Source organism: Diospyros lotus, chromosome 6, assembly GCF_014633365.1.
Source record: "Diospyros lotus cultivar Yz01 chromosome 6, ASM1463336v1, whole genome shotgun sequence".
Lineage (NCBI taxonomy): Eukaryota > Viridiplantae > Streptophyta > Magnoliopsida > Ericales > Ebenaceae > Diospyros > Diospyros lotus.
The window spans coordinates 286,715-313,175 of record NC_068343.1 but is presented as its reverse complement, the minus strand read 5'-3'; the positions used below and the strand labels follow the sequence as shown (position 1 = coordinate 313,175).

The following is a 26,461-nucleotide window of genomic DNA, read 5'->3' as shown; positions in this document are numbered from 1 at the left end:
GGGATTTGAAGGGGGAGGGGGCGGGGGGGAGGGATAAAAGAGAATTGGCTCTGTGTATCGCTACTTCAATACGCGCGCGCGCACACACACACACACAGAGGGTTCCTCCCACACGCACGCTCGCATATTTTTGTTGGTTTGAAATGAAGTCCTCTCTGGGGAAGCTTAGAAAATTGGCACTTCACAAGAACGACGGCAAAGAGAAGCGAGACTGTCAAGCTTCAGCGCGTCTGAATGAGCTTGCTCAAGCGTCACAGGTTACTTTTTATTACTCTCTCCTCTGTATTTACTTTGCTCCAATTGTCTGACTGGATGTTTGGTTTGTGCCGCTGAAATGTAGCATGACCCAGAATTAGGGTTTCATTGTTACTTCCTCTAGCTTTATATCGGCTGGGGGTTGTTTGTTATTTCCCTCCTTATCACGAATATTGCAAGGCTTATACTAAAAATCTTAACTCAATTAGCTATAAATTAGGGAAACCCGCGGCTTCAAATCGCTGCTGGACTAGTGGATCTGGGTTCAACTTGTTAATTCTTACCCTTTCTGATGCCCTTTACAGATAGTGGGTGTTCTACTTTTTCCCTTTTGTTTTGGATACGAATAAACAATCCAGATCACGTGCATTCGTGTTTCCAATTTGGATATCAGTGTCTCATAATTGTTTTCTCAAATGCATTTCTTTAGAATTTATTGGGTTCAGTTGGCAAGAAAAAATTAATGAAAATCGAAACTCTGAATTAAATTTAGATGGTCTTTGCCACGTTATGTTTTCAGTACACTCACTATACAGGAGCAGAATGATAGTTCTGGTTTTGTTATGCTCATGCTAGGATGCTCTGATCTCCATCTGAAATAAAGGGCCCCTCTCTCCAAAAAGTTGGTGGATGATTGACGTGTTAAAATGACCAATTAATTAGCAGAAAAATGGGGGTGATAAGAGGGAACCAAAGGCCTATCGTTTGTGGACGACCTTTAACTTCAGACTCAATTTCTAGAATTTAATGGCCACTGAAACCGTGTTATTTTTGTTTCAGTTATTTAAGCTTCACTTGACATTTAAGGAAAAATGTAATTATCTTTAACCTATCGTATGATGCTGCAAAGAACTTAAAAATCCATTGATTTGGGACTGCCAAAATTTTGCAGAAGTTCAAAGAAGCAGAGAAGAAATTGGGGGAAGAAGAAGAAGAATTAGAGGGGGAGAAGGAACCTGAGAGATCAAGAAAGAGAGGAGAGAGAGAAGTTTCCAAAGAGGGAAGAATTCATCTTGCATTCAGAATCAATAATCTCAATAATATTATTTCTGATTACATTCTAAGCCTATTCATAGAAGTACCCAACAGAGAGATAAATCAAATTTCCAAACAAATCTTCCTGAAAATAAAAAGATAAAATGTAAACAAATCCTATAAGCAATAAATCTAAATCCTAAAATCTAATACCAAAATTTTAAACATTAGATATTAAAATTTACTACTTAAAATTTCTGATAACCCATTCTTCCTGTTGGATATGTCTATGACAGCTTTCATGAACAGCAACTGAAACCCTGTCCCTCTCTCTCTCTCTCTTCTATATATATATGTGTGTGTGTGTGTGTGTGTGTGTATGTGTGTGTGTTCTTTTGTGGGGCAAACAGTGGAAATGCTGGAGTTGTGAATTGTGATTATCAATTGCCCTAGCACCCTGTTTTATGTGTGGAGACAACGTATTACTGTTTCTCTATTCACATGCTGAATTTACTATCTTTCTAAAGTAGGAAGCTTATAAAAATTGAGGAATCGTGTGTAACTGGATATAGCTAAATGCCCTTTGATAATGAATGGGGACATTCCGTTTCAATGTAGTATTATATCTCCTGCAAAGACTTGTGATCTGATACCGTAACTCTTTCACCTAATACTTGAGCATGCATCTGTGTGTAAAATGTAAATTGAACCCATTGTAAAGTTTATTGGTGTTTTATTGCTGCGTTGCATCTCATTTGTCAATTTGGCCTTCTTCACAGTGCAATTGCATTGATCATTACTCGAGATCTGTCCTATTTAGACAGGCTTTATATCTGCAATCAATAGTTTGAAACTGAAATTTTATTTCATGCTTTTGTGTTTATATCCCTTATCTAAATCCTTCCGTTTTGTTTTTCCCCTTTTCTTCACAGGATATGCAGGATATGAGAAATTGCTATGATAGCTTACTTTCAGCTGCTGCTGCAACAGAAAATAGTGCATTTGGTATTTACTTGACTTCATGCTAAATGTCTCATTTAAAGGGACTTCTTGATAACAATCCACACCTTGTGTGATTCTAGTAAAGAGCTGGTACAGGATACATGCTATTGAACCTCTCTCTCTCTCTCTCTCTCTCACACACACACACACACACACACTTATTTTTCTCACATCATGCCTAACCTCTTTAATAGTTTGTTTGGAATCCTAAAAAACTCTATAATTGGAATTACAATTCAAGATTTTAACAAATTCTTGTTGTTGGAATTAAAAAATTGTAGGAATTGGAATTCCATTTACCTTCAAACTGTGGAATTAGAATTCCGATCAAAGTTGGTCAGAATTGTCAAGAATGAATTGGAAATCTTAGGACTCACTTTTTTATTTATTTTATTTCCATAAATACCCTTCCACGTTCTATTTATAATATATATAGGATTGTTTCATCTTCGTAGGTTTTTTTTATCTTGTTCTTCTACTTGTCCATTTCTCCATCTTTGGTGATGTTAATTTTCTTATATTATCTTAGAATTTGTGAAAAATACTTGTTAAAATTGTATTTTTAGCATTATTTTAGTTAACATTTTGATTTAACTATTATATTTGTAATGATAAAATGTCATGGTTATACATGTGATGGCAATGTAGTCTTAATTTTGGTATTTAGTATCTTAATTAAATTTCCACAATACAAGGATATGTAATTTAATATAATTTATTTTATAGAGAACATTTAAAAATTAAAACCAATTGTTTAGTGTTGTATATTAACTTTTTTTTTTTTTTTTAACTAAGGGTATGCCGTGGATATGAAATGGACTGCCTAAGTAGATGTTCCTTCTACATTTAGTTGGCACTGCTAGGTGAAAATTATTCTCTGATAGGGTGTTTGATATACAGATTAATGGGAGGTAATACCACCTGACATGGTAATCCCATGTTTGGGATACCATCCCACCTACCATGTCAGGTGGGATTAAATTTCCCCATGGATGATTTAATCCCACTTTGGTGGGATTAATTTCTTTGCCAATTTGGATGATTTTGCCACTTCGGTGGCAGCCCTAGAATTTCCAGCTCATATCCTGTAATTCCACATCAGCCCTTGACATCATTGCTTAAGGACAACACTTAATGGATCTAACAGTAGTCCCTACTGAAAAGAATCTGAAAGTTGGATACCCAATTGATAAAACTAAAAGTTGAGTCCAAATTTGAAAACAAGGTGAAAGTTGGGTATCTTTTTGGTAATTTACCTTATTTTCTATTATAGTAAGATTCCATTAAAGCTAAATGGAAAATTATATAAGATGACTATAAGACAAGTTGTGTTGTATGGCAAAAAAAATGCTGGTAGTAAAGCACCAACATGTGAAAAATATAAACAAAACTGAGATGAGGATGTTATGATGGATGTGCGGACAGAAAATAAAGAATTAGAAATAAGGTTATTTGTAACAAAGCATGAGTGGCTCCTATTTAATTTAAGATGTGTGACAGTCGATTAAGATAGTTTGTTTACATGAGAAGAACACCAATAGAGGCTCTTGGAATAAGTCTTTAGCAAAAAAGGTATACAAAGCCTAAGAAAAGCTTGTGGGAAGCTCTTAGGTATGATACAAGTTATAAGTATCTTACAAAAGATAAGACTATAGATTGAAATGACCAGCATGCTAGTATTTATGTGGCTGGCCCCATATAGTGGGATTAAGGCTTGATGTATTGTTGCTTTAGAACACATAGTGGGGCTACCAGGATTTAGAGATAGTTTTGATTGCTGACTAGTATGATTGTTGTATGGTTCTTTTTTTTATTTTTTATTTTTTTGAGTTTATCTTGTAATCTGGTTTCAAAATATTTGGAGGAACTATGCCAGGTAGGGCTGGTGCAACTTTTTGTTTTGTGTCTATGACCAAGAGTTCTGCTTGAACTGATGGTATTAGGAACTAAAAAACATTCACTATATTGTATCTCATAAGAAGTGGTTTTTGAGAAATTTGTCACTTGAAATCATATTATACTGATCAATGCAACTGCATGAAGTTAATTTTCATGTTGTTACCTTTATTATATGATTATGTGTCTGTGTATAATCTTATTTAACCATATGTACACTTTCAGAATTTTCAGAGTCACTGCGGGATATGGGTACCTGTCTACTGGAGAAAAATGCATTAAACAATGACGAGGAAAGTTGTAAGTGATCATGTTTTTGGGCTACTTTGGAGTTGCTGAGTTTGTTCTCAAGACAAGTGAGCTTAGCTTGACATGCTGTGTACAACTTGGCCTAGATGTGACTGAATATAGGGGTTTAAGAAATAAAAGATCTCTAATTCAACCACTTGTAATATCTGTTGTGTGCATGGCTTGGAAAATATAGTAGCATGCTGTTGGTTTTTCATCGTACTTGCTATGTAGTTCTTTGATTGAATAAGAATTTGTTGTAGACCTAGGTAAATTGACATCTTCTACGTAATGCGTGAGTTAACAAATTTATGCCATGCTGGTCAGTCGGTTCAAAATCATGCAGTTAGTTCTATATGTATCTGTTCCCCCACTTCTGACTTTTATTCATGCTTCATTCTTCCCTTTCATCTTAATAAATATACGACTCAGATAATGATTCTGTGTCCCTTTTTTCCTATTATAATTCTGCTTTACATAATACTGGCCGGTGTTTTTACTTTTTATTGTGATGTGCAAAAGGTTGAGAATATTATAAGCATACATCCAGGCTTCTTTTTGTAATCATCTCTACCATTTTTTTTGGGGGGGGGCCACCTTATTTGCTTATTTTATCCGAGTGTTTTAAATTTTGCAGCGTGCAATTAACTAAGTATGTTTAGTTGTAGTAGGTTTTTGTTTCTGTCCCCTCATTTCTTCGCTCTGTTTCAAGATCTTAACACCATACATAGGAATCATATCATAATCACCTTTTCATATTTGTGCAGGCAAAGTATTGTCAATGCTGGGAAATGTGCAGTTTGGACTCCAAAAACTTATTGATAGCTATGTGAGTTCTTATTGTAAAGTTGTACACTTCAGGACACTACTTGATACCACTTTGCAATTAATTCAACCTATTATTGACATTTACTTTCTTTATGTCAGCGCTCTCATGTGGCCCTGACAATTACACACCCATTGGAGTCACTTCTTAATGAACTTCGAACAGTGGAGGTTGGTGCATATTGTTTCTGTCTTTGTTATTATCTTTGCTCATAACTTGGCTCTAGCCTGCTAGAAAACCGTGCTGCTCATGAACAGTTTATCTTGGCTAATTAAGAATCTTCTGGCGTTGTAACTGATGGAAGAAACATAACCTTGAGCAACCATATGAAAGAAAACCTTAACAAGAATTGATGTGACAAAGAACCCAGTTAATTTTTGAAGTACACTTCTTAATAATTACTCATGTTTGGAGGGAAGTGCCTTTTATGTAAGGTGTTCTGGCTTATAGGACGAAATCAAAGTGTTACACAAGGCTATTGATTAATTTTCATAGGCTATAAGGAAGCTTCAGCTTGGCATATCCTAAATGGGTTGTTTAGCTTGGATGAGGAAAACTGGGCTGCACACCAACTGCGGTCTAGGCATTAGCTGATTACCAAGTGTGAGGTGCTTGTCAATTGCTTAAATCTTAAATCGCTTTTATTTTTCTTGATGATACAAAACATGACAAAGACTGTTCTAGAAGAGTGGATGGGAAACTCCAATCCTAAAGGAGTCATCTTGATGGAATGACAAGGGGCAAGAAAAAATGAGATTTTGAGAGCTTGTTGCAAGATTTTACAAACATGTTATAAGGAGAAAATTTTGGGTGTGTAATGGAGGAAAAAGTCAATTAGTAAAACAATGTCAAAACCTTAAGAAAATTCAATGAATGTGAAGAAGTAAGATGAATAGCAAAAGATCTTTGCAAATGGGGAAGCGATCAAGGAGAGATGGAAGAAATATTCTTTCAAGTTATTCAATAAATGTGAAGGAATAAATATTATATAGGAATATCTTGATAATTTTAAAAAAAGATACAAATTATGTATTTTATGTACATACTTGTCCAAAAAAGTGAAACATGTCATAAAAAATGAAGAATGATAAAAGTAGTTGGATTGAATGTTGTCTCTATAAAACCATGAAAGTGTATGATAAAAGAGGTATTTTACAATGAATGAAACTATTTAATGTCTCTTAGATTAAAAAAGATGCCTAATGAGTGGGGAAGAGCATTCTAGCACTCAGTACTCACTTATGCAAACAATGAGATGTTCAATGCTGTGAAAATTACAGAAGAATTAAGCTAATGAACCATGCTTAGAAATTTTGGGAGACGGTGATTATGCAAAGGTCAAGAAGAGAAATTTAGGTTATCTGAAAATCAAATTTATTTTCTTGTCTAGTAGGTTAGTTGTCAAAGCCATCTACTTCTTGAGGCATTTGATGGAAAGGTTTAGAAATAAATAGGATGGTTTAATTATGTTGCTAATAGACTTGAAAGAAGTTTATGACGAAGTCTACAAAAAAATCTCGTCGAGGGTTTTAATAAGAAATGAGTCTAAGTTGCTTGTTTATAGATTATTAAATAATGTATTACAGAACAAAAACATGTGTTAGGACATGTGAAAAAGATATTGACTTTTTAAATTATAATTAAATTACATCAAGAAGTTACTCTAATTTATGTCATTTATAGGTGATATTATCTTAGTGGATGAGAAAAAAGAAGGGATGAATACCATGTCTGGGTTTTGGAGGAACATTTTATAATTTTAAGGTTTCAAATTGGGCAGGTTAAAAATGAAATGTACGAAATCTAAAGTTAACAAGAATAGAGAAGCATGGATGATGTTATGGTGAGACTTGAAAATTGATTTCAAGAAAATATTAGTTTAGATATCTTATAAGATAAGAAAATTATTAAGGATGTTAATCACCAAATCAATGTAAGATGGTTAAAATAGATAGTGCTTTCAACATTTTATGCGATTGTAAGATTTTTGTAATGCTAAAAAAGTAGTTTAATTGGATGACTATAAGACCAGCTACATTGCGTGGTACAAAGGACAGGATTAAAAGTTAAATTATTCAGATATAGCTATAGATAGAGATGATTGACGAGCTATAATTCATAGAGTTGACCCCATCTAGTGAGATTAAGATTTGACATGCTGTATGATAAGGTTGAAGTGGTACCTCTTGATAATAATAAGATGCTCAACATTCATTTCAGATGGTTTGGATATGTGAGGTGAAGACTTTTACCTACTAGGAGATTGGTGGAATGAAATAAGTTTTCTGCAAAAGAAATAGAAGAAGACTAAATGGAAAAAAATAAAAATAAAAAAAACAGCAGAAGGCAATGGCATTGGTATGAAATATAATGATCTCGTGGATGACATGGCAATATAATGATCCCCATTTAGGGGATTTAGGGCTTGATATTTGTGTTTGTTGTATGGTTTCTTACTTCAGGATAAATTTTTTGATTAATTTAGATAATTTTTTGCCAGTAATGTGCTCAATTAAAGTCGCCTCTTGTGTACTGTGCCCTTCCAGCTTTTCTCCATTCTCTTTTTTTGCCACTAGGGCTGCCTTCACTTGGAAGGCCGGCCATTTCTATCAGTTAGATATCTTGACTGCCTTGGTTTGCTATCGTCATTGCAATTGTCATGAATTCACAGTCAACTGTCCTTCACCCATTCCTTGGTAGTCAACTATCCCTCGCATGTTTCTTGGTGCTCAATTGTTCCTTGCATGTTTCTTGGTGCAGGAGATGAAACGGCAGTGTGATGAAAAAAGGTACAAAACATTCTAGTCCTTCTAGTTTTCCTTGATTGAATTAAATTTTGTATTGATTGGTTGCAAAACCTTCAGAGAATTGTATGATTACATGCTTGCAAATCAGAAGGAAAAAGGAAGATCAAAAAGTGGAAAAATAGAAGCTTTTACTTCACAGCAATTAAAAGCAGCTCATGATGAATATGATGAAGAAGCAACTCTATGTGTTTTCCGTCTAAAATCTCTGAAGCAAGGGCAATCCCGAAGTCTTCTGACCCAGGCAGTCCGTCACCATGCAGCTCAGGTGCTCAGTATTGTGTTCCTATAAATACATTGCATGGTCTAATTCTTCTTGTAACTTCATTACTAATATCTTAGGGATTTTCTTCTCTTACCACTGCCATGAAAGCAGTTGAATCTCTTTCGGAAGGGACTTAAATCTCTTGAAGCAGTTGAGCCACACATAAAACTGGTTACAGAAAAGCAACATATTGACTACGGGCTCAGCGGACTTGATGACAAGGAAGAAAGAGAGGATGAAAGTGTGAATGGCCTTGAGAAAAATGATGATGGGGAATTGAGTTTTGACTATAGAATAAATAAGCAGGGCCTTGACGCTGTTTCTACGTCAAGGAACTCAATGGAGGTATATTTGCTCTAGAAACCTGCTGCATTAGTTTTCCCGTCATATAATAAGCCCTAGCCAAATTAGCCCATTTTAATTTTTTGATCAGATCCTAGCCAAAGCAGCCCATTTCAGTTTCATTCAAATTTTCTACCCAGCATCCTATTGTTGGCTTACTTGGTTTTTTACTGTCAAGCCCAGCCAGTTCATCCATGGTGTAGAGTTTGGTTATCTCTTGTAAATTTCTCTTCAACTTGAGTCGCCTTCTAGAAGAATATTCATGTCTGACTGTCTTCTTTATTAAGTTAAAATTACAGGAGCTTAGTATAATGATCCTTTGGGCCTTGGAGACCCTATCAGCCTTCAAAATTAACCACAAATTTGATGAACTTTGAATTGAAATAAAAGTGATTTATATATCTACTAGGAAAAAGAAAAAGAAAGAAAATAAAAGTGATTGATATAAGCCTGCACTTGTCTTTTGTTGTTTTCCACGAACCTTATTTTGTTGCGTCTTATATGTTGGGTTTTGCAGCTAGATCAGGTGGAACTTCCACTTCCTCAAGTTTCAACTTATGAAAGTTCAGAGGTAAAAATAAAATAAAGAAAATACAGTATTTTCTTTGAGTAATAGAACGAAAACTGTACACTTATCCGTAGGAAGTAATCTGTTGTTTGATTGTATGAAGAAAAAAGATTAAAATCCACCAATTGTTTGATTATATGATACAGCCATGGGCATCTTTTTCATTCAATTTTCAGTTTGAGGAATCCTGTTAATCTCTGCAGGTACATTACAATAAAAACCTAGGGGAACAGGTCTCTAATTGGGAACCTCGAGTCAGCAGCCATTCTGCCCCAATTTTTGCTGAGAAGAAGCCTGATCTAGCTGAAAGGGTCAAAGAAATGAAGCCATCATCTGCAAGGAGATTTCATAGTTATGTGCTTCCTACTCCAGTTGATGTGAGGAGTTCAATTTCTGTGAGAACAAATGCTTCAGATTCTCAGTCAAAGCCAACAAGCCACACTGGAAGCAGTTGGCCCCAAACTTTTGAGCCTGAGAAGCGTGAGACAGATTCCACGGAGGATAATATATCTGCGTCCACTATTTCAAGAGCACAATTAAAACTCAAAGAGAGCACTAGTAACAGTTCCTCAGCTCAATTGCCTCCTTTGTCTCTGGGACTTTCACTTCCACATAGTGATGCAAACAATGCATTTGATAATAAGAACATTAAAAGACAAGCATTCTCTGGTCCTCTTACTAGTAAGTCATCATTGACAAAGCCTGCTATATCTGCTAGTGGCCCAATTACCTCGGCTGAACTTCCCCAACTTGTTTCTGGAATACTGTCCCGAGTACCAACTCCTCAGCCTTCTTCTTCATCTCCAAAGGCATCTCCCAGTGCTTCACCTCCCATTGTATCTTCGCCCAAAATAAGTGAGCTTCATGAACTTCCTAGGCCACCAGCTGGTTTAGCCTCCAAACCTGTGAGTTCTTCCAGTGGGCACTCTGCCCCATTGGCATTCAGAAATCAAGAGCTCTCTCCAACAAATAAAAGCCCTAAAGGGGCATTCTATACCGCATCACGGCTTCCAACTCCTCCATCAATTGTTCCTCGAAGTTTCTCTATACCGTCTAGTAATCAGAGAACAATGGCCTTACATGTGGCCAAGCTAGTGGAATCTCCTCAACTTCCAGATAAGGCTGAAGAAGTAACTTCTCCTCCTCTGACACCTATTTCCCTTTCAAACGTGAAGCTGTTATCAACTGTTTCTGAAGTAGCAGCCCCACACTCTGGGCAAATCAGGGGTAATTAAAACACTGAATCTCTTATTTATCATTACTGTTATTATGACTGTTTCTTATCTGGTAATTGAATGTTGAATGATCCCATACTTATGAACAACTAGGAATGAAGATGAACAATTTTCAACCCCCTAGGCACGTGTTGCTACAATGGCTAATAATCCTGTATAACATAACTTAGTTATGATCTCTTTCTATGTTCACCCTGTACGCCCGAGTCTATTCACCTATTTGCTGTATTTGGTGACAAAGCAGGAAAGGATTAGTGGGACATAGCTGCTGTCTCCAAATCCAGCCTTCAGTTTTTTTTTTGCTGTAACATGTTGCATGTGTACCTGCATGCAATGTGGCATGATCACACGGATGTGATTTGACCTTTTATCCATGGACAGACATTTGTGTGGTCTTCTGTGGACACTTTACCCCCTGTCATCTTCTTTTTTGAACTTTCTTTATTCTTTTTTCTTTTTTGGCCTTTGAATTCAATTTTTGAGTTTTCTATTAGCAATGTTTAGCATTTATTTCCATTGAAATTATTTTGCACTATATTTATATGTTTAACCATTGTTCTTATAGCTAATTTATCATGATTGTATTTGCAAATACATGTTAAATTGCATTTAGGAACTTTTTGCATCTTTTACATCGGAGTGATTGTTGTTATTATTATTATTTGTTTGTTGGGCTTTCATCCAAGAGCTTTTTTATTGTTGAGTTTGGTTGGTGGATATATATGATTTAGAGTTCAGTAATTTGAGAGCAATTTTGGTAGTTACAGTAAGGATTAGTGTATTGTGATTGTGATGTCTCAGTTTTCAATTGTGGTAACAGCCTCTTTGTAAAGGGTAAGGCTGCTTACAAAAATAACCCTTCCCCAACTCTCTTGCAAAACGGGGAGCCTTGTGCACTAGGGATGCTCTTGGATAATTAAAAGAAACTTAAAACAAAATTTTAACTATCAATAAGAAAATAATTTCTTGGATGATTTGCTTTGAGTTATGCCCCACTGAACCAAGGTCTTAGGTCCACCTTTTCATTTATACCAAGAAAACTCTTTGATAAGTTGCCATTGGGTTGAAGATATTTGAGAACAATTGTTTGAGGGAAAATGAAGCCAAATATTAGAAATTGCAGCTTTCCCAATATCCTTATTTTGTGTTTTAAGGGTTCTAAATGGGAACGTCAATGGATGCAGGTGAGAGCTGATTCAGAAGTGACTTCCACTGAATGCAACAGGTATGTAAATATGGTGCTGCATGTATTGTCTGAATTTTTTACAGAAGCTTCTTTCAGTGGCTCATCATTGAGTTTGAACTTGGCTCTTTAACAATTTTGTCATATAGGGTGATCTTGTATCATGTATTTTTCTAGTGAATGAATTCAATTTTTCTCAGGCTGAGGGATACCTACCTGACCAATATTGGAAATTTTATTTTAGGTGAATGAAGTGATACATACTATGGTTGTATATTCTTCTTTTTCAATTCAACAGAAGGAAAAGCATAACAACTGGTTCCTAGTCCCTTACTGATCCACAACTAAAAGTGGTTGGCTCCAATAGAGCCCTAGCTTGCTCTAGTGGGTAATAAAAAATTATAAGGTACTCATTGTCAAAATTTTGCAAAAATATCAGCACATTTATTTCCTTATCTGGTAATATGGGGTGAATAACAGTTGCATCTACATACATGCATACATATCAAGCTTTAAATCCCACTGTGTAGAGTTAGCTACAGGAATTCTGGCTTGCTAATCATTTCTAGGGCTTTATCTTTTGTTAAGTCCTTGTAGCATACCTAAAAAGTCTTCCACCAAGATTTTTTTCTGGTCTTCCTCTACCCCTTTTCCTAAAGAATTGTTCCATTTCATTCACCCTCCTCACAAAATCCTCTATTGGTCGTCTTCTTATATGAAATTCATCCAAGATAGCTAAATTGATTTTTTCTTGTTATGACTTAATTTTTCAATTTTATCATATCATTCGCATTTATATGTTACTAAAACTTACATTCTATATATATTCAGTTTTCAATCTGCTTAACTTGAAATTTATAGATTTTAAAGTGTTTCTCCGTATCTCTATCCTAGTTTTCATCCCTTCTTTTGACTCATCCACTAATACAATGTCATCTGCAAGTAGCACATACCAAAGCACACTGCTTGGATATGTTTAGTGATTATTAGGGAAAATAGATAAGGGCTTAACAGAGATCCTTAAATGTAAAATCCAATTGTAATTGGAAAAACCCTAGTATCTCCTCCATGAGTTCTGGCATGTGTTTCTGCTCTATGATAAATATCTTTAATAGACCGTATATAAGCAATTCAGACTCCTTTCTTCCCTAAAACCCATCCTATGACTTTTCTTCTCTATGATATAGGAAATTTGTCAAGCTTTTTCTGAAATTTATTAACACCAGAACTGTAGATCTTTTTGTTTATCTCTATACTACTACTCCATTTGATGTCTCAACAAATATATAGTTTTCATCACTGACTTACCAAGCATGAAGGCAAATTGGTTGTTAGCCACTTTTGTTTCTGTTCTTATTCTTTGCTCAATCACTCACTACCAAAGTTCCATAGCTTGATTTCTCTACAATTTCCACAACTTTCCACATCTTCTTTATTCTTATGAATAGGTAAGAAAGTGTTTTTTCTCCACTCATCTGGCATCGTTTTTTATTTAAGGATCATATTAAATAATTTTCTTAAAGTGAGAAATACCATCTTCTCCCACGCATTTCCATGCTTATATCAGGATATTATTTTATCCAACTACTTTTCTATTCTTCACCATTTTTTTTCAATGCTTCTATATGGCAAAAATCTTGTTTCCTCTGTTAGGTGCTTGATTTGGAGGTTCTTCATGTGCCACCTTCTAGTATTTGTTTGGCATGGCTTCCATTGCATCTGTTTCAATTATCAAAGTCCATTCCTTTTTCCGTAATTATTGTGAGACCTTTGTAGATGCCTTACGGTTCAACCTTGAGGCTTGTTTCTGGATCTTTCCAGTGAAACCAAGGACCCGGCTTTCCCTTTCTTCTCTAATAAGTTGAGCACAGCCTGCAGGTCCTGGAGCTGCTGTCTCTATTAATTTTTAGCTTACCTGTGATGGGAGGAGACCGAGCAGTGAGAGTGATTTAGGTGTTAAGTGGATCCTGGAATACCCCTCTGATGTTCTCTGGGCATAATACGAGGCAAGGTTGAAGCTCTTCCCGCAGTTAAAATTCTTTTTATCGAAAATTATTGTATCTACCTGACCAAATTTGCTGCAGTAAAACAGGGAAAATAATTTTCCTAAGATTTCTGCCACGCCCAGTATAGTTGCTCTTTAGGTTCTGGTGAATTCAATCTTAACTGGTATTTTCAAATCCTTGGAAGAACACTGAGGGTGAGAGAGAGGGTTTTCCTAAGATTTCTGCCATGCCCAGTATAGTTGCTCTCTATTGTCACGTCCACGGGTGAGAGAGAGGGTTTTCCATATACGGGCCAACTTTAGATGAGCATGTTTTTTTCACACTTGTTACTGATCCACAAATTATGGCCCGGACCCGAAAAGGTTGGCACAAATACTTCTTTCTTCTTCTTCCTCTTCTTTTCTTCTTCTGTTGTGCTTGATGTATAATAAATGTTATCTTATTGGTTGTTTACAAATTAATTTACACGGAAAAAATAAAATAAAATAAAGGTATTATATACATAACTATGTAATTGTAATATCTACAGCAAGTGCAGTGCATTATCCTTGTTAAAATAAAATACATTATGCATTCACTTAAAAAAAATAACAGGCGAGGCTCACCACCATCCCCCACTGCCCCCTAGCCACCCATTTACCCCAGGAAGAACCCAAGCCAAGCCAAGCCAAGTGAGTGATCTTTTTAACTAAAATGAATTGTTTCCCAATGGCTTCTAATTAATATTAGGAGATTCAATCCTCACCTACAACTACAAGTGCTCGCTACCCCCCCCCAATATGGTTGAACCACTTTTTTGTAATTTTCTTTTGTTATCAGCAGCAATGAAAATTTACGGTTAAAATTTATTGAGTAAGCACCAAATTTATTTGTGGATTTGTGTTAAAAAGAAGGTTTGAGCTCAATAGGGTAAAGTGCCAAATTATTAACCCTTAATACATTTTGGTAAAAGAGTTAAAAAAGTATGGTTTTGTTGTACATTTAAATAAGCTGCTGCTTAAATTGACTTTTTTTACCCTTAAATTTAGAGCCAAAGGTAATTGAAGTATATATAAGAATAATAACCCAAATTTGAGCTCAAATTGAACATTCAATCACAATTATATTTTCCAATCGTATTGTATTTATAAAGTCACTCGTTATTGGATAACTTTACTTTTAAAAAAAAAAATTAAACATAAAATCCTTAAAAAAACAAAGTATGTGCGATACGGTTTAGTTATTTCAAGTTTGATAGCAAAAAAAAAAAAAAGAAGAAGAAGAAAGAAGCGGAGATAACAAAATATAGTATGTATCTATTTAGATTTAGACCAAAATAATAATAGCAGCGGGAGTGAGTGTAGTATTTATTTTGTGAATAAAGTGAGAGAGAGTGGTTGATAACTCTTGGGGTTTCTGTAAAATTTACCCATAAAATAAAGAGGGCCCAAAAAGTAAAAACAACAAAAATCGGACTCCGGGGGCCGAGTCTGAGGAGGAGATAAAGCCAGCAGCAGCCGCCGCCGCCGAAGATATGGAGATGATACCGGCGACAAGTTGCGATGGCTTCCGAAGCCAATTGGCCCTCCGTCACCCACCGTTCCCCTGCTTTCAGGTTCAAAGTCCTCTCGTCAGACTCAGCCGCGTCTCACGCTCATGCCGCAGCAGCCGATTTCACTCCCCGTCTTCTCCTCCATCTACTTCTCTTCTCTGTCCAAGTCCAATCCCCAACCGCAAAACCAACCGCCGCACCTTCTCCGTTCACTCGCTTCCCGATCAAGCCCCCGCTTCTTCTTCCGGTATGTTCTTCACCTGCCTCCTTCAATACATATTGTGTTGTCATTTCTACTGGAATTAATTTTTCTTTCCTTTCCCCCCTCCCCATTTGCTTTAGGTTCGGTAACTAAGGTTGTTGAAGTTGACCCTTCTGTAGCTGTGAAGGTAAGATCCGGATTTCACCTCTCCTGTACAACAATTGAAAATGAAGAAGAAATAGGTATAAATACTTTGAATATCTGTCTCTTGAAAGAGACAATGATTACTTTTGAACTCAAGTTTTCTTTCTTGGCAACAAATAAAACGGCAATTGAAGTATTCCTAGTAGTAGTTTATAATTTGCCTTAATCGTTTTTGACATTGACCATAGCCATAGAAGGTGATAAATAATTTCACTTCATTTAGAGGCCTGATTTTAATTGTTCAGTTTTGATTCAGAAGAAGGCGATACAGATTACCCCTGCGCTAAAAGGAACTTCCATATTTCTTGTTGGTGAGCGCCAAGTTTATACTTATTGAAACATTTCTTTTCCCTTTCTCACTAACTAAAATTATTACTGGGATTTTATTTCTTTGTGCTTATTAACCTTCCATTTTCTGCTTATGCTTCTATGATGATTTTTTTTTCCTTATTATAAGGGATAAACAGTTCCTTGAAAACTAGTGTTGGGCAACTTCTAGCGGATGCACTGCGATATTATTACTTTGACAGGTATTATCTTGTTGCAAAAACAAGGAGAAGCTCTTTCAACCCCACATAAGAAAATAAATAACTTTGTTTTATTTACTTTCTTCACAGTGATAGTTTGGTTGAGGAAGCTGGTGGTGGTGAATCTGGTGGAAAATCCTTTAGAGAGAGAGATACAGCGGGGTTTCGGGAATCAGAGGTGAATTTTATAGACTTCTCCTGCTACATCGCTTTTTGAGGATATGATTGTTAGCTTGTTTTCCTCTTTAGGTTTATTTCCATAACTGAGGAATCTGCCAGAAATGAACAAATATCCGTAGAAGAAGAATGCTCAAGAAATAATCTATGGTCATTACTGAGGCATCCTGTGCCCAAAAATGCATGAGTCGTAGAGAATTTATAAGACCTGTTATGGGACTTCTTTTGTTTAATTAATCGCATATGATTGGCTAACATGTAGAATGGCATTTTACATCAGATTGAAGTACTGAAGCAGTTGTCATCCATGGGTCGGTTGGTTGTTTGTACAGGAAACGGTGCAGTTCAGACTGCAGCTAATCTGTATGCCTAGTGATTCTCTCCTGCTTCTCAGCTTGTTCTATTCTACAGTAGTTGTTGGCAAGGAACAACTTGTTAACTAACTTGATTTGCCAATTAAAAATTTTACAGGGCATTATTGAGACACGGGCTTTCTATCTGGATTGACGTCCCTCTAGACATGGTAGCGATGGATATCATAAGAAGTGGGAGTCAACTTTCTGCATCAGAAAATTTTGGTTCTGGATCTTATCCTGAGGTCAGTCAAACTTCTAACCAGTCCACTTATTCTTTGTAAAAGAATCTCCATTGTTCTACCCGAGAGATTCCAGAGTTTACGGCATGCTCACTTCTTTTCTATTAATAGGTGTTAACTAAACTTGATGATGTATTTACAGGTATTTGATCAGCTTGCTGAGTTGTACGAAGAGATGAGAGGTGGATATGCTACAGCAGATGCAACTGTTTCGCTTCAAAGTATGCCCAGTTACCTTTTTTAGTTCATGGGAAGTATAATATATAAGATTGCCATGTGGATCTGAAAAAAAAAAACTGCTGCTGCTTCTTTGCAGAGGTGGCTAACCAATTAGGTTATGATGAATTGGATGCAGTAGCCAAAGAAGACATTGCCTTGGAGGTAAGTGAAGGAATGAGTGATCCACCATTTAAACATCTTGTTAGAGTTAAAAGGAAGGGAACTAGGAGAATTCAAGCTTGGGATTAACCTTTTTGTATAACTGCAGGTTCTCAAGGAGATAGAAAAGCTGATTAGGGTAAAGAAGATGATGGAGGAGGCTGCCCGACCATTCTAGCCTATGAGGGCCAGTCTATCATAAGTCTTGTCTTTTGCACCAACTTACTTCTGGTTTTGTTGTGTACGCTAGCATGTTACTGCACCTTTTGTAGGTAATATATACATCTAAAAGCTTCTTGTTGAGCTGGTTTTATCTTGGAACTGTTGTAACTGAAAACATGGAATATTTGTACTAATTGGTATATTTGAGATGTTTAACGTATGAAAGGGAAACCTTATTTCTTAATTAGTATGCTTGCGTTCACTGCAAATGCAGTTTCTCGGAAACCTAGATTAGATAGAATTTGGGACAAGTGCCAGCTAGCTATACAGTAATGGTGGGGGAGAGGAGATAAGTGAAGCCGCCTAGCCATAGGGAGGATGAAATGGGTGATGGTCTCAAATCAAAATGCAAGGGGAAAATACGGCCTCTAAGCCTGGTCTGGTCTTAGGCCCAACCCAGTTGACTTGAAATGAAGTAAAGGGCATGAAGAGGAAAGTCGAGCTTTGAAATAAATCAATTATAATTTTATGCAATTTTGTGTTGCTCGTGGATCCCGACCGTAGATGGAAACAAACGGGTGGCATGCTTCTGCTTCTCGATGCTCGCTCACCTTTTTTGGTGGTGATCCCATTTAGTAGAGCAGAGTAACCGATATTAAATACAAAAAGAAAATACATCATTTTCATTCTTCTTGCTTGTTAAAAACAAAAAGAAACGATTGTTCTTATCCTGTGCTGGCCATGTAATATATATATATATATATATAATAATGTCAAATTTTGTATACAACAACAACATCTTTGGTCAATTCATGCATGGGCCCACTCTTCTTGTTGTCTTGGGCTTTAGTAAGGCAACCGCCACCGCCCACTACCCTCCTCAAGGTCTAAACGCAACCCAGCTTTCTTTCCTTCATTCTACTTCCATTGTTTTCCATAAATTGATCAGAAATTAATCCTATTTTGAATCGCCCGCCGCGCCTACGCCTAAGCCTAAGCCTAACTGCCTAAGGTTGATATACACACGAGAACATTGGTTCACCCCGATTTCTCAAAATCACCATCTTTGTTGAGCAGAGCAGTGCAGTGCAGTGCGTGGTATTTGTTGAGCAGGGCTGTGTAATGTAAGAGAAATACATTACAGGATGGGGTGCACTTCGAGATAGATAGAGGAGGAGGAGAGGCGCTGAGTGAAAAATGCAAATAAATATACGCGTAAAGCTAAAGCCTCCCAACTTGATATATAGGTTACCAGTAGCTATTACTTCTTCCCAACCCCATCCCCTATTAAGGCCGCCTTCTTTTTCTTCTTCTTCTTCTTCGTCTTCTTCTTCTTCTTCTTTTTCATCATCATACCAGCACCAGCTGCTCAGTTTTCGTTCCTTGGTTGTGGATGCCCGAATCCTTAAAACTGGTTTCCATCTCGATACATGTCGCTCCAACTTCCGCCTCAACTATTTGGTCAGAAGAGGTGATTTTTCCGTCGCACGCCGTTTGTTCGATCAAATGCCTCACAAAAATGTAGTCTCCACCAACTTGTTGATTTCGTCTTATGTGCGCTCCGGAAATCTTTCCAGTGCCAGAGAGCTGTTTGATCGCATGCTTGATCGTACGGTTGTTACTTGGACGATATTGATCGGTGCTTACTCCCACCACAATCTACCCAAGCAAGCCTTTCAACTTTACGCGGACATGCACAGTTTGGGGACAGCCCCGGACTATGTTACTTTCGCAGCCCTCCTATCTGGGTGTGATGATTCATTGGCACGCGAACAAGTTGCTCAAGTTCATGCCCATATCGTCAAATTTGGACATGATTCCGCCCTTGTGGTTTGCAACACCTTGGTTGATTCTTATTGCAAATGCCATTGTCTTGGTCTCGCCTTGGGCCTTTTCAAGGAAATGCCATCCAGAGATTCTGTGACATTTAATGTCATGATAACAGGATACGCTAAAGGTGGACTCAACAGAGAAGCCGTAGACCTGTTTGTAGAAATGCAGAAGTTGGGTTTTAGGCCAACAGATTTTACTTTTGCAGCGGTGCTATGTAGTACCGTTGGCTTCGATGATGTTGCTCTTGGGGAACAAGTCCATGCTTCTGTGCTCAAAATGAATTTTGTTTGTAATGTGTTCGTGAGCAATTCGTTGTTGGATTTCTACTCAAAACATGACCGCATAAATGATGCAAGGAAACTCTTTGATGAGATGCCTGAGTTGGATTGCATCTCGTATAATGTCATAATCACAGGATATGCGTGGGATGGCCAATACAAACAATCTCTTCATCTCTTCCATGAACTACAACAACTCACTCAGTTTGATAGGAGACAATTACCTTTTGCAACAATTTTGAGCTTAGCGGCAAATGCAGTCAATCTTGAAATGGGCAGGCAAGTTCATTCACAAGCAATTGTGACAGCAGCTAGTTCCGAAACTACGGTAGGTAATTCACTGGTCGACATGTATGGAAAATGTGGAGGATTTGAGGAAGCCAAGGTAGTATTTGACAATCTGACCTACAAAAGCTCTGTTCCCTGGACAGCCATGATCTCAGCTTACGTTCTGAATGGACTCTATGAAGAAGCCGTTAAACTGTTCGCATATATGCTTAGAGATGAAGTATGCGCCGACCATGGCACATTTGCTAGTCTCTTAAGAGCTTCAGCAAACTTGGCTTCACTTTCTCTAGGAAAGCAGCTGCACTCTTTGATAATCAGATCAGGATTCATGTCCAATGTATTCTCTGGTAGTGCACTGCTGGACATGTACGCAAAGTGTGGATCCATAAAGTATGCCATTCAAACTTTCCAAGAAATGTCGGAGAGGAATATAATCTCTTGGAACGCTTTGATCTCAGCTTATGCTCAAAATGGGGATGGTGAGGGCACCCTGAAGTCACTCAAACAGATGGTTCAGTCGGGTCTCCGGCCAGATTCAGTAAGCTTCCTCAGTGTGCTAGCTGCTTGCAGCCGCGGAGGCCTTGTTGAGGAAGGTTTACGGTATTTCAATTCCATGACTCAATTATATAAAATTGTCCCAAAAAGAGAGCATTATGCGTCTGTGGTTGATGTGTTGTGCCGAAGTGGACGATTCAAAGAAGCAGAAAAGTTAATGGTCCAAATGCCATTTGAACCTGATGAGATTATGTGGTCATCAATTCTAAACTCTTGTAGAATTCACAAAAATGTAGAACTTGCTGAAAAAGCAGCGGAGAAACTATTCAAGATGGACCGGCTTAGAGATGCTGCTCCTTATGTAACTATGTCTAATATATATGCAGCAGCAGGCCAGTGGGAAAATGTTGGGAAGGTGAAGAAGGCCATGAGGGAACGAAGAGTCAAAAAGGTGGCTGCATATAGTTGGGTTGAAATTGAGCACAAGGTTCATGCATTCACTACAAATGCTAGGACTCACCCTCGAATAAAAGAGATAATGAGAAAGATTGATATATTGATGCAGCGGATGGAGGAAGAAGGGTACAAGCCTGACCTGGGTTGTGCCCTTCACAATGTGGATGAAAAAATAAAGTTGGAGTCCCTTAAAAATCATAGCGAACGCTTAGCCATTGCCTTCGCATTAATTAGCACCCCTGAGGGGTCACCCATACTGGTAATGAAGAACTTAAGGGCCTGTACAGATTGCCATGCTGCCATCAAGATTATCTCAAAGATTGTGTGTCGGGAAATCACGGTAAGGGATTCAAGCAGGTTCCATCATTTTAGAGATGGCCTCTGCTCGTGTGGGGATTATTGGTGATTTAATGCACCACACGGGAACGTTTCTTTCCCTGGTAGCTTGCCAAAGAACTGGGTGTTAAATCTGATGTACAGTTCAAGCTACAAAATACTAGGTGAATTCTCTCGAAAAATTACTCAAATTGTGAGGTAGTTTCTGAGAGATGACATTGCCATAAGTTATTTCTGTATGACAGGTAAACTATAAATTACAGTAAGGGCATCCAAGGCCGTTGGCTTTCCTCCAAACATCGTGATAATGTTTGTTGTATGCATGGCTTAGGTGTTCCACTTCGTTGATCAGAGCTGTTGAGTGTTGATTGGAACCTACTTGATAGGGATATATAGATATGTTTTCTATTTCATTTTAAAAATAAAATTTATATTAAATTTTATCTTGTTTTGTTTTGATTTATTATATATAGTTGTTTGGAGGATGGAATTATAATTGATTTAAGCAGTTGGGATTTTGTGTAGCAGACACTGAGAAACAGTTAATGGTGCATGCAAAAGGGGAAAGATGGAGAGATCGTACTAGAAGAAAGATAACATAGTTCCAACGGCTACAAAATGAAAAGTGCATTAGACCCAGTAGACCTTCAGGTGAATAACTAAATACAAGAATGCCTACCCTACCTTTATCAGCACACATTTCATGGATTTTTCCTTTTCCCAGTAGACCTCTGTTTCAGATACACAAGTAGTAATGCTACTAGCCGACCTTCTGCATTGATGGGAGGAGATCATGCACACTTGGACGCAATCTATGTATGGAAACAAGGTGACTACACTGAAAGTAAAGGAGGTCCTTAATTCCATGGGTTAAGATTTAAAAAGAGGGTACATCAAATCTGTCAAACCCACACCATTGCATGAGAATATATATATATATAATTCTCCCATTCTAAAAATAACCCTCTTTCTCTACCTTCCAATTGTAGGCCTCCCTTCTCTACCATTCTCCCCCTTTCATCTGCTCCTTGTATATCTTTCTTCCGTTCTCATCTGCTCCTTTGCCGTTCACCTTCGCTCCTCCGCTGTTTGCCTCTACTCCTCCGCCGTTAGCCCCTGCTCCTTCGTCGTCCGCTTCCGCCGGTTTGTCTCCTTCCATTCCAAAAATAACCCTTTTTTCCCCTTTCCCTCCGATCACTGCACCTTCGCCCCTGTACCTTATGCTGCAGCTGCTTCGTCTGTGTCCTCTGCCCGCAGTTATCCACTCCTTCGCCCGTTTGCCTCCGCTTGTCTCCTCTGCCCGCCTATGCCCCCACTCCTTCGCTGGTGCCTTTAATTCAGGTATTTCCCTATCTTTTTTCTCTTTATCTCTCACATCGATCCCTAAATAAAATTCCTTTTCCCAATATCCCCTGTTGTATTTACTTGATTATTTAACGTCTAATATTTTGGTACTAAGTATTTTGATAATTAAATGGTTAAAACTTTTCTTTAATATTGTGGTTGTAGCTAGGGTTTCAGCAGAGTGTAAGACATTTGAGTTGAGACGTAAAACATGTTGTTGTTGTTGAGCCGGGATCGGGAAGTTCTTGTAATAGGTGCGTGCAAGTGTGTGTGTGTGTGTGTGTGTGTGATGAACTTTGATGATATAATTACTTGGTTGGTCACAGTGAAGATCTCAGTAATTTTTGTTTAAACGGTTGCCAGTAGTGTGTTGTTGGACATGTATGTATGTGCCACCAATAATAATAATAATAATATATATTCCAGGAGGGGATGGGGTTCCTGGTTACGTACTTGATTCAATGGGATAAGTTGTTTTTGTATTTGACTGTAGTTTAGGATTTTGATATTGTTTTATCACTTGGGTTTATCTTTTATTTTTGTTTATAGAATTTATTAATATATAAGTATGTAATTAGTTTAACCCACCCACCCTCTTGTATGTATGTATATATATAACTGCGCTATGTCTGAAAACACAAAAACAAGGTATCAAGCTGTTGTTTCAGTCTGGATTAGTTCAGTTGCAAAAATTATAATTAACTCTCATCAATCATTTCTGAAAATAATATTAATTTGAACACTGTAATAAATAAAACACGTGTATGTATGTATGTATGTAGTAGCAGTACTGCACAATGCAACTTGGCCGGCGATTCAGGTACGTACCATCCATCCATCACCTGATATTTTTGGTACGTTATGTCGAATAATAATAATGTTTCTATAAAACATTTGAAACTTTCTTATAGACGACAAGTGCGTGCGTGCGTGCGTGCGTAATGAATTTAATTTCTATGTCCGCAACACCTCGATGATCAAAACTAGGCATTTTTGCTTCTAGTAGGGTAGGACCGGACCACCAATCAGGTGCACCGGCCGGCCGGGCTTCTTCTTCACAAGGATCTGATTGTAGTCTAGTCTAGCTAGCTAGCCTCCTTGAATTGTCTGCAAATTCATTCGGATATATGTCGGAGTTCATACATATAATAATAATTACATAAACTTGTAGAATTGAGACAAATTAATTTTATAATATAGGAATAAATAATATTAATACAACATTTGATCGATCGATGTACTAGCTAGCTAGTGTAACGAGTCCAATCTTATTCTATGTAGTAAAAATAATCAACATGATCAGGACGAACGGGCGACGACGTCTGTCAACTGTTATGGAGAAAAATCCACATTTTTGTACTTGAATTATGGGAGGCATTGGCCGCACAGCTAGCTAGCTAGCGTGTACAGGTGCAGGAATTATCAAAGCAGCGATCGAGGACTGGACGCAGCAGCAGCAGCAGGAGGAATTGAGCGCATGGTCGACCGAGGAGGAGCGGATCGGAGGAGAAAGCAAACGGCAGAATGAATGGGGAAGGCCAACGGTGGCGTGGAGTGGAGGAGCATATATATGATATGAGCAAGGAAGAAAGGTAGAGAAGGGAGGGTTATTTTTGGAAGGAATGGGACGGTTATAAATTAATGTACGTTAATTAATTAGGTAAAGAAGGGATTCTTCTACCAAAGCTAGAAGAAGAATCCCTTTTCCTTCTCTCTCTCTCTCTCTCTCTCTGCATCTTTAATCAATAAAAGTGTATTATATTTATGTATATGAATATGCTTAAAGCGTACGTACGTACGTACGTGTTGATGGGCTGCTGTGCAGAAGGGAACTCAGCTAGCAATTAAGTTTATGCGCCCAACAAGTGTAGTGTTGGTTTCATGTATGGCACTTGATTGTTGAATTTACCATTTTCGAAGAAGATCCGAAATATTGCGGCATCAGCAACTCAAAGTCCACTATCGATTCGATCCTATATATATTCCCTTCATGAGTGATGAGTGTATGGTTGGTTGGTTCATTGTCATCTTCTAATGTACATATATATATATATATACATGAAATGTACTGGGCAATGTTTCTTGCGTCATTTCAACTTGATGAGATGGCAATTACGTACAGTTACACCTGTAGCAAAAATCTTTTATGCATGCATTGCCTTTACATATCCCTAGCTCATTCAATATACACTTAATGTTAGAGCCGCAGGCGAGGCTACTGTTTCATTCCATATATACAGGTTTGGACGGAATATTGTATTTATGGGTATATATATGTTATGTATATGCATACTTCAGTGCCATATATATATATAGATATGTATATATTTTGCCATTGGATTGGTGGAGACGGGATGGGATGGGATGGGATGGGATGGGGCGGGGGGAGAATATCATCTTAATATTATCAGCAGCCAATGAGAATATCAGCTTTTGTAGCGCAAACGCCCAGCACTACCTATAGCTAGCAGCAGCAGGCGGTGTACAATACATGTATGTATTGGTACACGTGTCTATTATTCCGAGATTGGGGCGACCTCTCTCCTCCCTTACGACAGCAAGCCTGCCAGCCAGCCAGCCAGCCAGCCATAAATCAAAGAAAGAAAGTATAGAAAGAGAAAAAGAAGAGCTACATACATACATACGTACGTACCCATTTCCACTGCCCTTTGCTGCCCCATATGTTATATGTATGTATATATCCACATCCCCCATCCCAATTCCATGCACGTCAAACAAACAAGGATATACAAACTGTTACCACTTTCCACTACTCCCTCTCTGTCCTTTGCTCTCCCTATCCCATCCGCCCCTCCCCTTAATTTCTTTTACCATTCTGCCCTCTCTCTAATACTGCCTTCGGTACTATTTCATTATTTCAGTAGTATATACTGCTACTGGAAATAATTATCTGAAAAATATTACCCCGTTGTTGTCTATTATATATATATATATATATATATTGCAAGTGGTCTCTTTTGAGTCCCCGGCCATATCCTCCTATATATATATATATGACCAAGAGAAAGGTTATGAATATTGATTGATTTTATAATGTCTGGCTGCTGGGGCTGGCAAGGTGGAAATTAAAGAAGCGAGTCCAGTACATACAGTACACTACATTCCATCCCTTACGGGTGTGGGCAATATCGTCCTTTCGTACAGGACCAATCATCCGCCCGTAAGCTTCTTGCAGACACATACAAAGCAAGCAAACAAAAAAGCCTCCAGCTAGCTAGCCACCTAAAACCCCATCCATACCATACCATATATATACACACACACACACGGAAACCTCACTCTCACTCACTAACTGGACTCTCTCTCTCGCTAACTAGCTATATACCTCTCCTCATCTTCACCAACAATGGCGGACCCAGCAGGGCTGTACGACTTCCTGAACCAACAACAACCCACTGCTCCCTCCTCCGCCATAGCAAAACCAGGCGGCGGCGGTCTGTCGTCTTCGTCGCGAATGTTCTCGTGCCTCTACTGTCCTCGCAAGTTCTACACATCCCAAGCTCTGGGGGGCCATCAAAACGCCCACAAGCACGAACGGGCCGCTGCTCGTAGGAGCTTCAACGCCGAGCGTTTTCACCAGCATCAGCTGGGTCGTCTCCACAACGTCGAGCCAAATACCCCTTTCTGGCTCCAACAAGTCGAACCTCCCCGACCTAGTTTCCAACTCTCTTCATCATCATCAGCCCCGCCCCTTTCTCTGCGTGTTGGTTCTGCAGACCCAGAAACAGGATTTAACTTTAACGTCAATGCTCTTGCTGATCATCATGAATCTCCTGCAGACTCCACTGCTGCTCCTGATAACGTAAATCTTGACCTCTCCCTCCGCTTATGATCTCTGCACCTCCTCCTCCTCTTCTTCTTCTATTATATATGTTTTTATTGGTTTATGGTACTTCTGGATATATGTTTCTGTTGGGGGGGTCTAGGCTTTATCAGTTTCACTTAATTAGGAAGTAGCTAGCTAGAGATCAAAAATGTCGGAGAGAAAG

At 38.0% G+C, this 26,461-nt stretch overlaps 4 protein-coding genes across 16 annotated transcripts; all 4 read left to right on the top strand.

The window, feature by feature from the left end:
• LOC127803949 (uncharacterized protein At2g33490-like) lies at nucleotides 1–14,821 on the top strand. 8 transcript variants are annotated; one of them, XR_008023629.1, is made up of 13 exons: nucleotides 2–257; nucleotides 2,163–2,235; nucleotides 4,354–4,428; nucleotides 5,184–5,245; nucleotides 5,344–5,412; nucleotides 8,003–8,031; nucleotides 8,107–8,314; nucleotides 8,423–8,656; nucleotides 9,171–9,224; nucleotides 9,425–10,448; nucleotides 11,641–11,681; nucleotides 11,884–12,045; nucleotides 13,518–14,821. XR_008023629.1 is itself a non-coding variant. In XM_052340617.1 (12 exons), exons 1-11 carry the CDS (start codon nucleotides 144–146, stop codon nucleotides 11,649–11,651), a joined length of 1,953 nt encoding a protein of 650 aa, XP_052196577.1. In that variant the 5' UTR covers nucleotides 2–143; the 3' UTR covers nucleotides 11,652–11,681; nucleotides 13,518–14,821. The 8 variants fall into 8 exon arrangements, 6 of the variants coding, with proteins under 6 accessions (XP_052196578.1, XP_052196577.1, XP_052196576.1 ...); XR_008023628.1 differs by having other exon boundaries at nucleotides 13,511–14,821; XM_052340617.1 differs by lacking the exon at nucleotides 11,884–12,045.
• Nucleotides 14,822–14,906: 85 nt separating this feature from the next.
• On the top strand, nucleotides 14,907–17,562 carry LOC127803952 (probable inactive shikimate kinase like 1, chloroplastic). Of its 2 annotated transcripts, none has more exons than XM_052340625.1 (10): nucleotides 14,907–15,423; nucleotides 15,519–15,565; nucleotides 15,839–15,893; nucleotides 16,040–16,112; nucleotides 16,200–16,287; nucleotides 16,567–16,649; nucleotides 16,758–16,884; nucleotides 17,024–17,102; nucleotides 17,198–17,262; nucleotides 17,369–17,562. In XM_052340625.1, the coding sequence occupies exons 1-10, from the start codon at nucleotides 15,159–15,161 to the stop codon at nucleotides 17,435–17,437; spliced, it is 951 nt and encodes a 316-aa protein (XP_052196585.1). In that variant the 5' UTR covers nucleotides 14,907–15,158; the 3' UTR covers nucleotides 17,438–17,562. The 2 variants fall into 2 exon arrangements, with proteins under 2 accessions (XP_052196585.1, XP_052196583.1); XM_052340623.1 differs by having other exon boundaries at nucleotides 15,519–15,620; nucleotides 15,828–15,893.
• Nucleotides 17,563–17,643: 81 nt separating this feature from the next.
• Nucleotides 17,644–24,445, top strand: LOC127803944 (putative pentatricopeptide repeat-containing protein At2g01510). 5 transcript variants are annotated; one of them, XM_052340603.1, is made up of 4 exons: nucleotides 17,644–21,271; nucleotides 21,636–21,758; nucleotides 21,835–22,448; nucleotides 22,617–24,445. In XM_052340603.1, the coding sequence occupies exon 1, from the start codon at nucleotides 18,619–18,621 to the stop codon at nucleotides 21,175–21,177; it is 2,559 nt and encodes an 852-aa protein (XP_052196563.1). In that variant the 5' UTR covers nucleotides 17,644–18,618; the 3' UTR covers nucleotides 21,178–21,271; nucleotides 21,636–21,758; nucleotides 21,835–22,448; nucleotides 22,617–24,445. The 5 variants fall into 5 exon arrangements, with proteins under 5 accessions (XP_052196563.1, XP_052196564.1, XP_052196562.1 ...); XM_052340604.1 differs by having other exon boundaries at nucleotides 21,832–22,448; XM_052340602.1 differs by having other exon boundaries at nucleotides 21,636–22,448; nucleotides 22,617–22,705; nucleotides 23,755–24,442.
• A 1,373-nt stretch (nucleotides 24,446–25,818) lies between these two features.
• LOC127803622 (zinc finger protein KNUCKLES) lies at nucleotides 25,819–26,304 on the top strand. The gene has a single exon (XM_052340011.1). The coding sequence runs from the start codon at nucleotides 25,819–25,821 to the stop codon at nucleotides 26,302–26,304; it is 486 nt and encodes a 161-aa protein (XP_052195971.1).
• Nucleotides 26,305–26,461: the final 157 nt, after the last annotated feature.

Bases quoted from the DNA above. Each gene is read 5' to 3' on its own strand.
- LOC127803949 (XM_052340617.1), top strand. From the start codon at position 144: ATGAAGTCCTCTCTGGGGAAGCTTAGAAAATTGGCACTTCACAAGAAC. The intron at 4,429-5,183 runs GTAAGTGATCAT...ATATTTGTGCAG, and splicing joins AAACAATGACGAGGAAAGTT to GCAAAGTATTGTCAATGCTG. The intron at 8,315-8,422 runs GTGCTCAGTATT...CCATGAAAGCAG, and splicing joins TCCGTCACCATGCAGCTCAG to TTGAATCTCTTTCGGAAGGG.
- LOC127803952 (XM_052340623.1), top strand. From the start codon at position 15,159: ATGGAGATGATACCGGCGACAAGTTGCGATGGCTTCCGAAGCCAATTG. The intron at 17,103-17,197 runs GTATGCCCAGTT...GCTTCTTTGCAG, and splicing joins TGCAACTGTTTCGCTTCAAA to AGGTGGCTAACCAATTAGGT. The intron at 17,263-17,368 runs GTAAGTGAAGGA...GTATAACTGCAG, and splicing joins AAGAAGACATTGCCTTGGAG to GTTCTCAAGGAGATAGAAAA.
- LOC127803944 (XM_052340603.1), top strand. From the start codon at position 18,619: ATGCAAATAAATATACGCGTAAAGCTAAAGCCTCCCAACTTGATATAT.
- LOC127803622 (XM_052340011.1), top strand. From the start codon at position 25,819: ATGGCGGACCCAGCAGGGCTGTACGACTTCCTGAACCAACAACAACCC.